This window comes from Lithobates pipiens, unplaced genomic scaffold (assembly GCF_037356315.1).
Source record: "Lithobates pipiens isolate NorthernLeopardFrog02 unplaced genomic scaffold, aLitPip1_a1.2 Scaffold_1, whole genome shotgun sequence".
NCBI classification, from domain to species: domain Eukaryota; kingdom Metazoa; phylum Chordata; class Amphibia; order Anura; family Ranidae; genus Lithobates; species Lithobates pipiens.
This window is the reverse complement of record NW_027507685.1, coordinates 44646203-44657302: the sequence shown is the minus strand read 5'-3', so window position 1 is coordinate 44657302 and position 11100 is coordinate 44646203. Positions and strand designations below refer to the sequence as shown.

At 44.4% G+C, this 11100-nt stretch overlaps 1 protein-coding gene across 1 annotated transcript in view; it reads left to right on the top strand.

The window, feature by feature from the left end:
• Positions 1 to 11100, top strand: part of ADGRG4 (adhesion G protein-coupled receptor G4) — a 215969-nt gene that overhangs the window by 48422 nt on the left and 156447 nt on the right. Inside the window, exon 3 of the mRNA XM_077490427.1 lies at positions 9556 to 10152. Coding sequence (XP_077346553.1) covers positions 9556 to 10152 — 597 coding nt within the window. The remainder of the gene's footprint in view (positions 1 to 9555; positions 10153 to 11100) is intronic.

The window sequence follows — 11100 nt, the reverse complement described above, 5'->3', positions numbered from 1 at the left end:
TGGAAAGGTGGAGAGCACAGGAGGGGTGGGGGCTGGAGAGGGGGAGCAGAAAGAATTGGAGTGGAGAGCAGGGGGTACTGGCGAAATGGGGCGGAGTCAGGAAGGACAAGGAGGGGCTGCAGAGCAGGAGGGGTGGAGCCAGGGAGCACAAGGAGGGGCTGGAGAGCAGGAGGGGCGGAGCCAAGGAGCACAAGGAGGGGCTGGAGAGCAGGAGGGGCGGAGTCAGGGAGCACACGGAGGGGCTAGACCCGCTGGAGAGTAGGAGGGGCGGAGTCAGGGAGAACATGGAGGGGCTAGACTCCGCTGGAGAGTAGGAGGGGCGGAGCCAGGGAGAACACGGAGGGGCCGTGCAGCACGGGGATGGAGAAAAAGTTAGATAGGAGGAGCGGTGAGGAGACTGCACATGGTAAAATAGATTTTTCCATATTCCTCCATGCAGCCGCTTAATGATCATTTCTCCTCCTCTCCGCTGAATGTCTGCAGGAGGGATATGGAAAAATCAATTCCACTATGTGCAGTCTCCCCACCGCTCCTCCTATTCAGGCACACAAGCAGGCTGCACGGACACTCACCTTCTCTCCGGTCGGCCAGGAAGCAGAGCTCCTTCCTCTTCTTCATAATCATGGGGCAGCTCAGCTGGATAGCTTCAGCGACCCCCACACTGCTGAACCAATTAGGGGGCAGGTGCGGAGGAGAGGTCTGGAGAGCGGCACAGGCTGAAGGAGCTGCGGGTCCCACATGGACATGCCGCCCACATACCTTGGAGCCCGCCCGGTGCTGTAATCCAGCTGCTGCCGCCACCTAGAGGCCACTGTCCCGCTCTCCACACTTGCTGCCATCGGACGCTCCGTGACATCAGCGTTTGATCACAGGCAAATTAGGCGGCCCGCGAGGCCCCTGCGAGTGCGGGGCCTTAGGCGTTTGCCTAATTTGCCTAATTAAAGAGCCGCCTCTGGGTGTGTATGGGTATGGTCCTACACCTTCACCATGTGCTGTTCCACCTCCGTGAATATGTATATAGATGGCTGCTTACCAGATTCCAATCACTTTAGAGCCTGTCTCCACTATGTGGAAATCCTCTGTCTGGTTCTGTGTGTCCCGCTGATTGCTCTCACATTGGTAGTAGACATGCAAAAGATTCAAGGGGTCTCATATAGTGTGATACCTTTTATTTAGGATTGAAAAAATTCCTTTCCCCCCCTTACATAATATGCTTACATTTAAAACAACTTAAAACCAGCGTAACGCGTCAGGGCGGTGATCACACGAGCAAGAGGGTGAGTGTTAGCCGACAAGGACCCGGGTCCACACACGGAGACTGTGTTGGATGAGATCTGCAGCCTACCGGTGAGACGATCGTGCGGCAGCACTTACACCACATATGTTATACGCTGGTTTTAAGTTGTTTTAAATGTAAGCATATTATGTAAGGGGGGGAAAGGAATTTTTTCAATCCTAAATAAAAGGTATCACACTATATGAGACCCCTTGAATCTTTTGCATGTCTACTACCAATGTGAGAGCAATCAGCGGGACACACAGAACCAGACAGAGGATTTCCACATAGTGGAGACAGGCTCTAAAGTGATTGGAATCTGGTAAGCAGCCATCTATATACATATTCACGGAGGTGGAACAGCACATGGTGAAGGTGTAGGACCATACCCATACACACCCAGATATCTGAGAAGATTGTATGAATATGAATATGAAGGACTGCACTCATTGATGAGGAATAGAGTGTGATCTCTTGGTGTATGGACATTAATACCTGACAAAAGTCTTGCTGGTTCTTTAATACTTGGTGTTTGGACACCAATTTTGATAAAAGACTTGCTGGTTTTTTAAAAAAGTACTACATGCTTAACGTAGACAAATTGTTTGTTGTATATGGAGATGTGGTATCAGCACTGTTAGTGGTTATATTTGAATCCTCAGGTTAACCAATTCTTTTGTTTTTTATGCATGATAAGTTTTATTTTATAATGGCAGCTAAGTATTAAGAACCATCCCCAGGTGGGAGTAAGTTGACTGCACCCTTTGAGCGCTGGGAGTAGAGGTGAGCATATCAATTGTTTTGAGTGCATACCTCTGCCAGATTAGAGTAAATAAAATTGTAGATACAGATCCGGAAGCAGTTATCTTTTGGACAAGACCACCATGTGTGCAGTATCGTACCTTCCATGCCACACCCTTGAAAGCAAGAGGAGGTAGCCCCTGGGATGTAGGCTTGTGCAATTCGTTTCGTAACGAATCGAAATTCGGCCGAATTGTGCATGTTTCGGACATTCGGATGCATCTGAATGTCCGAATAAAAAAATAACAAATTACAACGAATACGAAAGAAATATAACGAATTAATTAGAATGAATTCGACATGATTCGGTAATTCTTTAAAGATCTAATGAAACAAAAGGTCAACTCAAAGTAAATCTTATAGTCCAATCAGCTAATTAGTTTTGTGCCGGAGGATGGATTACTGGCAAAGTGCATTCCTGAGAACTGAGTTAGAAGGGTGTTGTATTGTATTTGAGCTGAGGAGAAGAGACGTTGTCATTCAATAAACAAACGGCTTTCCAAACTACGAATCATTATCACGAATGTCTATACATACATAAATAGCGAATTTCAATGAATACTAACGAATGAATTCGACATTCTGCGAATAATAACGAATTATCCGAAAACGTATTAACGTAACATAACGAATATAACAGAACAAAATTATGTATTTTACGAATGACAACGAACCGAAACTAAATGAAATTTTCCGTTGTGCACAAGTCTCCTGGGATGTATGCAGCCACCCTCATCAGTACCTTGTACCATCTCATCAAAACTTATAGTTATCTTCAATCAATGAGGTATTTATGCATGATTTTGAAGCACACTGTGTCATTTTTTTTTTGTTTACAAACGTTTTTTATTTATCGAAGAAGGTACAAAAAATAATACAGTCATGTAACAGTGTACATCATATAAATGATATCCAAATAATGACATAAAAAGTGAAGTAAAGAACAATCCGAAGCATAAAGTAAAAATACCATAGAAAGGGTACATACAAAGGCATCAAGCCGTTAAGACATAACAACAACCCTGAATTACCGTTAGTCCTGTGCTAACAAAATATGTCTATGAGCAGGGACGAACTGACAACTCATGGGGCCCCCAGCCTTAGAGATGGCCTCCATATGTGTGTGCCACCCTGTGGCAGAGCTCCCCAGTGTGCTACCCGGCAGCAGAGCCCCCCCTCTGTGTGCCACCCTGCGGCAGAGCCCCCCCTCTGTGTGCCACCCTGCGGCAGAGCCCCCAATGTCACCTTCCATCAGTGTCCCCTTACACACACCTTTGCACCTTGGTAGCTGGCAGGAAAAGGATTTTAAAAAATATCCCCTTGTTGCAGCCTCTGAACTGCGCAAGTGAGTTGTAAAGCCAGCGGAATAGTGAACTGCTGTGGTTGGCCTCAGATCGGGCAGTGGGTCATGTGAACAAAAGCCATGCTTGATGTGTGCCACGATGTCACTGCACAGGTGTGCACCCAGACCTGCTCTGCTGCCTGATCCAAGGCCAAGCTCAGCAGTTCACTATTCAGATGGCCCCAATTGGCAACAAGTGCATTTTTCACGGGCATGGGATTGTTAGAGCGACTTCTGTTGAGCAGCAGTGGGCACACATTGATCATACAGTACACACACACACACAGTATACACCAGTGGCGTATATATATATATATATATATATATATATATACACACACATGCACAGTATACATACAGTACATAGTGTGTATGTAAATATATATATATATATATATATATATATATATATATCACATGTAGTGCCCCAGCAGCTCAGACATTGGATGTGGTAATACAGGAGAAGAGGAGGAGGAGGAGGATGATATGCCTGTGTACTGGTGGGCAGGTGATGAGTAGGGAGATGTAGCAGAGATTGGGGAAGTTCAGAACATCCTACCCCCAGAAGCATGGCAGTTCTCCCACACACACATCGATCTAACAGCAGCATAAGAGACAGGAGGAGCTCTGATAGATGTAACACATCCTCCCCCCTCCCCCTCCTCACCAGGGTAAGCCACTGATAATAATACATTTCTTTCAGCTCAGCCAGCTTACCTTCTTCTATCAGGCAGCAGTCAGTACCCACACTGCAGGCTGTCCTGCAGGGGGTGTGTACACTGTGCTCCCATTGGCTGACGAGGCAGTGGAGAGTGCGGAGCAGATACAATCTCAAGATTTGTAGAGCAAAATGATGTTGGTAGTGGCCATTTGAGGGACAGATGTAAAAATATGCAGATTTTTACAAACTGTCCCTGCTTTTACAGAGGTTGGCAACCCTGGTGGGACCCCCTAGTGGCCGTGGGGCCCTCGGTCAGTGCCCGAGTGCCAGAATGGTCAGTCCGTCTCTGTCTATGGGTTTTCCAGGCTTCCCATCTGCAATAGAACAGGTGCAACTTATCTTGTAGGTGTACAAAATACATTCCATTATCATTACAACATCAATTCTGTTTAGTATAGCGGAAAGGGGAACTTTGCAATGGCCCACAGGGTGGAAACACAAATAGTATGTATGAGGCATTCATCCCTGCGGAGCATCCCTGGGATTGTTGCCCCCAGTAAACACATTGGGACCATGAGCTGCAAAGTGGTCCCCGTTATTGCTGAAGCCACGGCAGTCAATTTTCCCCAAACCGGGGCTAGCAGCGCACAGTTCCAAAGAATGTGAACGTGAATCTGAATGTGCCCAGGTGTTGGCAGCCTCTAAAGCACAGTCCAGATGTTCCTGGGAACATTACCTGGAGTCTGGAAGGAGTATACTACTACCTGGTCATTACCTTGTAGGCCGTTTCTCTGATCACTAGTGATTTAGTGGCCGTACGTAGATTTGTCAGCATGGTATCCCAGTCCTCCGGGGCAAACTGTTCATCACAATCAGACTCCCATTTATTTCTATATAGAGGATCACTGGAGAAATATGAAGCCAATGCCATTTCTTAGAGAGATGAAATGACACCCTTACCTTTAGGGGCATCACGGCAGATCTGTTCAAAGGCCGTGGGAAGGGAGGTAGGGGTAAGGTTATAATGGGTTATATGAAAATGCCTTATCTGTTTAAAGTGAAAGTGTTCCCAAAGTGGAATTTGTTTTTGTGCCCGAAGATGTTCGAAGGTAGCGAATGTATCTCCAAGCTGAAGATCCGCTAAAGTAATCAGGGAATTGGATTTCTACCATGTAAAACTTTCAGGGTATTCAAATGCAATGGCGAATAGTGGATCCCCAAGAAAGGATGAGTCCGGGGGGGGGGGCAGGTGAAATTAGGCTAAGCTTGCATTTATAACGGTGCCAGAGGGTAAGATAATGGGAAACAATGAAGTTGAGGGAAGAAAGCTTATGTGTAAAGTTGGAGGGTGACCATAGCATGGACATGAGGCAATAGGACCTAGTGGAAATGGCCTCAAATTTGACCCAGGGCACGTTCGAGTCTGGGATGTTCCACTGTGCTATCTGGGAAAACAGTGCAGCCAAGAAGTAGAACCAAAGGTTAGGAAGACCAAGGCCTCCAGTAGTCTGGGATTTATAAAGAGTGTGTTTAGAAAATCTGGGACGTTTATTCCGCCAAATAAATCTATTGATCTCTCGTTGTAGCTTGTTAATACAGGATTTAGGAATATTAATAGTGAGGGATCGGAATAGGCAGGGCCGGACTTACCATTGGGCTTGACTGGGCTCAAGCCCATGGGCCCCGCCGAGATACATAGATGAGTGTACTCGCTCGGCTCCGCTCACAGTCACACTTAGTCCCACCCTATGATGGACATAACACAGGGACTGGGCGTGACTGTGAGCTGAGCCGAGTACACTCGGGACCGCGAGAGGACCCGAGAGCTGCTGTAACGACATATTAGGCGACCCATCGCAGTTTGCTACGGAAGTGACGTTCCATTGCCGCCATCTTGCCACACCCCACACTCGTCCACAGTAAGGATACACTAAGAAGGGGTAAAGCGGACATGTTGTTACACCCACCAGAGTTTTGCTTTTTAGACGTATTTATAACATTATAGTTAGTATACAGTGAAATACAGTACTTACAACTCCGTCTGACTACTTAGATGTTGAATTTTAAAAGCAGCGATTAGCAAACCTGTCAGATTAGCAAACCTGTGAGATGAGCAGGGTTGCCGCTGCTTTTAAAATTCAAGATCTAAGTAGTCAGACGGAGTTCTAAGTCCTGTATTTCACTATATAAACTGACTTTACTGTTATAAATACATGTAAAATGCAAAACTCTGGTGGGTGTAACAACATATCCGCTTTACCCTTTCTTAGTGTATCCTTACTGTGGACGAGTATGGGGTGTACCAAGATGGGGGCGAATATGTCATTACACCGCCAAGAGGACCCGAGATACACAGGACTCTGTATCTTGGCGGCGCCATTTTTAAACTTCAAGACTGCAATGACAAGGCTGCAAATGACAAGGCTGCAAATGACACTGAGGCAAGGCTGCAAATGACAAGGCTACACTGGCAAGGCTGCAAATGACACTGACAAGGCTGCAGATGGAAGGCAAGGCTGCAGATGGACACTGATAAGGCTGCATTGATGGGCATTTAAATGCAAGTTTTTTTCCTTAAACTTCCCTCCTAAAAGTTTTTTTCCTTAACATTCCCTCCTAAACTTGGGGTGTGTGTTATACGCAGGCGGGTGTTATACACCGATAAATATGGTAATGTATAGAAGGTAGGGCCCGAAAGTGACTCAAGCCAAGGGGCCCCCACCACCCTAAGTCCTGCCCTGGGAATAGGAATAAGAGTTTCGGTAACAGGGTCATTTTAACTGCTATGACTCTCCCTAGAAATTATATTAGGTATGTCCTTCAAATTTTAAGCAGAGTCCGCAATTTGGATAAACATGCTGGGTAGTTAGCCTCATAGATAGATGAATATTGTGGTGTGATTTAGATGCCGAGGTAAGGAATTTTGTCATTCGACCATTGGCATGGGAAAGATCTTCAGAGTGTCTCACACTTGGCAGAGGGAAGATTAACCGGAAGTGAGGTATGAGGTAGGTCTAGTTATGTTCACCGCAAGTCCAGAAATAGAGGCAAATTTGGTTAGTATGGTACACAAGTTGGGAAGAGAGACATGGGGTTGGGTTATAAAAATCATGATGTCATCTGCATACATGCTGAGCTTAAAGCGGGAAGATTTAAAGCGGGACTGCACTGTGGAAAAAAATATTAAAAGCCAGCAGCTACAAATACTGCAGCTGCTGACTTTTAATAAATGGACACTCACCTGTTCCGGGGTCCAGCGATGCCGGCAGCCGAGGCCGATCGATCGCTCGGCTCTCGGCTGCTGCCGCCACCATTCTAGGTGAGGGAATCAGGAAGTGAAGCGCTGCGGCTTCACTTTCTGGTTCCCCACTGCGCATGCGCGAGTCTCGCAGCGCAATAGGAATTGTCCGCGCTGTCTCTGGGACCCGTGTGTGTCCCAGCAGACAGCGCGCAGGGACAGGAAGAGGCATAGACTCCCGTGGGAGTCTATGCCCGGAAGTTGCTGTAAATACCTGTCTTTGACAGGTATCTGCACCCCCTCCCCCCTGAAAGGTGCCAATTGTGACACCGGAGGGGGGGAGGGTTCCGATCAGCGGAAGTTCCACTTTAGGGTGGAACCCCGCTTTAAGGGAATAACCAGATACAGTATGTCTGGGTATTGTTTGATGGCGATTGCAAGGGGTTCCAATGCCAGGGCAAATAATAAGGGTGACAGAGGGCATCCCTGATGGTTGCCTCTGCACAGTGTGAAGAAACCCGAGTTACATCCAGGTAATTTAATTCTTGTTTGGGGTTGATAATATAGGGCATGTAAGAATTCACCTTTAAAGCCCATTTGTTGTAGGACCGAGAATAAATAAGGCCAGAGAACGCTATCAAAGGCCTTACTGAGGTCAAGGCTCAGTAGTAGGACTTGCTTTTTGTGTAAGTTAGCACCTTGAAGAACGTTCAGGGCCAGACAAATGTTGTCTGTGATAAGTCTATTTGGGATGAAGCCTGACTGATCAGGGGAGGTCAGGGTTTCGATAATATTGGCCAATCTAGCAGACTGTGTCATTTTAAACCACTCATCTACTTCAAATGCCTCTCCCAGATATTGTTCCCATTTCGTCATATAAAACAATTTTTCTGACTTGGAAGTCAGTATGTTATACATTTTTGAGCTATGACCAGTAAGTTTATCAAAGGACCTGCACAGATACTCCGTTGAAGTGGAGGTGGGGAGATCTGAAACATGCCGCAGGGACCTCAGAAAATTTAGAATTTAAACATAGTGAAAGAATTCCGAGCTTGGAAGTTGGTGTTTGTCCATAGGGTTTGTTTTGATAAGATACCTCTATGGTCACAGAAATCAGCAATATGTATCAGACCCTTTTTTCCACCAGGCAAAGGTTTGGGGATTGAGAACTGGGGTGAAATCTGAGTTACAGACCAGACAAGCCATGGGATTGGTTAGGGACTTAAAGTTATAGGGCTTCGTTAATCTGTCCGATAGATTCCAAGAGAATAAAAGTGTGGGATGCATCATTATTTATTCACCTTTCAACTAATGTTATTAGAGGGTTGTGGCAGTGCCTCAGACTTTCATGCAACTGGCATGTATAAATGATGCTGCATTCTGGGACGCTGGAGACATTCCGAAAACATTTGTTTCCTGGGCAAGGACCCCTCAAAATAGGGCCTGTCCCTGAGAACTGGGGACAAATAATAATCATATTTTAAAGGCAACTGCAACCAAAAAACACCAAATGCCACCCTATTGATTCTAATTGATTTGACAAATTTTCATATTTTCATTAAACCTCAATTTTTACCATATATTTAAGGAAATAAAAATGATAATTTTTTCTCATCCACAGTGTTTTCATTATATTCTGTATAACAATATTCAGGATTCATGTCTATTTTTAAATGTTTTTTTCTGTTTGAGTCCTTTGTACACTTTACTTAAAGATGAACAAACAATGGCCCATTTTTTAAAAGAATGAAAATGACCATGCAATTATGTATAATGACAGTATAAAGGGGCTTCTTTTAGGAGTTTATACTAGGACCATGCTGCTTTTGGTTTGGACAGCCTCCATAGGTAGACGTAGGAGTATTAATGCATTCCGGTGGCCAAAATAAATATTCTGGCCAATGGAATCCATTAATGCTCAAATGCTCAAATGCTTCACGCGCCTAAATGTGTGTGCAACACATGGCTTTTTACTGCATTTTTTAAGCTTTTCCTCTGCAGGTGTTCAGGGGGCTAATCAGATGCCCTGTATGCTTGAGACCATAAATTCATGCTTTTTTTGGAGAACACCAGAAACAGCCATCCTGAGAGCACAAAATTTATATTCCTCTTTTTTTCAGTTCAAGAGTTCCTAACAGTATAGGTATAAAATGGCTGCTACCCCTGTATGAAGATAAACAGCAGATGATAAGATGTCAATGTCCTCTATAGATCTTTTTCTTTTTTTATATTTTCAGATAAAAAATTACTTCCAAACGAAAAAGCACCAATTGTTTCAATCCGTAATATAGGACAATTGCAAGATACAAATATTCCTCCATTGATAGATTTCACTGTGTGCCTAGATCTTAATTGCACAAACAAAGCTGCCTGGACTGTATTCTCATACTGTGTTGAAGATGGTGAACAGCCTGCTGAACTTGGATTGGGTTTCTTGGCTAAAGGTAGCTTTCAAATCTTTCACCTGGGAGTCCATTATGAATTTGAGCTGGATCTAAAAATAGAAACTTGGTATACTATATGTTTAACCCGGAACAGCATCACAGGAAAGCTGGAGGCATATGTAAATGGAGAACATGTCTTTCATATCAAATCTAGTAATGATCCAGTGAAAGGTGGTGGAAGTCTAGTTTTAGGTTGTAACCATTCCAGGAAGGCAGGCAATATCAGTTTGATAAAATATACAAACTTTATTGGAGAATTATATAACTTCCAGATGTGGAATTATTCAAGATCACCTAATGAAATGTATGACTGCTCTGAAGGAAATCTTCTCAGCTGGACAAAAGAGTTGTGGAACTTTAATACAACAATTGATGAGAAGTTACGTTGTGGTAAGTCTTTTTTTTTTTTTTTTTCAAAAAATTTTTATTGAGAAAAGAAAAGTGTACATTACAAATGGGTGAACAGTACGTACAAAATTTTTCTCATTTTTGAAAATTTACAGGCTATATAATAGCAATATATTGAGCAACAATTGGTGCCAGGGCACCGTCCCATAAACCGCATAATGGAGAGTATCCCTCTCCCTGACAGTCATATAGAAACGAGGTAGTAATAACTGGATGGATCATGGAAGAATTAGGCACTAACTCAACCTCGGGGAGAAGAACAATATATATATCAGATCATCAAGAGGGCTCTGATTGGGGGGGGGTAGGAGGAGGGGGGGTGGGGGGGGGCCCATAATTGCAGTCTTGACGTGGGTAGTTACCCCATAGTGGAGGGGGTTGCGGTGGGCCATTGGCCATTGTAGATAAAACAGTGTTCATCAAGGTGGGCTTGTTCCTGAGGAGTAAGTTGCGATTTCACAAAAGAGTCCCATCTGCTGTGGAAGCACTGAACGGCCTTTTTGTGGGCTAGATAGCATTAATTTTGTCACGGAATAGGAGATGCAGGAGATCTCTGTGAACTTGCACGACTGAGGGTGGAACAGTAGATGTCCAATTGGCTAGTATGGCCCATCTTGCCATCAGGAGGCATATCAGTGGTAAGTCTTTTTATTAAAAATTATATATTCTTGTTGAGGGTGCTCAGTTTTCCAGGCAATTTCAAGGCTGTGGCAGCCAAGTGAGTTAAGCTTGTGTGGGATGGTTTAAATTGTAACGCTGGCCATACATGCATTGAATTTTAATTTAAAGCATTCCATTCCATACATCTGATTCATTGCTGAATGCTAAAAATAATCATTCAATACAACAGCAAGGAAGCTTCTGTGTATCAGTCTGATTGTTTGTTATAGGAATCCAATAGATGTTATTTTTGTAAAGCTAACCCCTTAG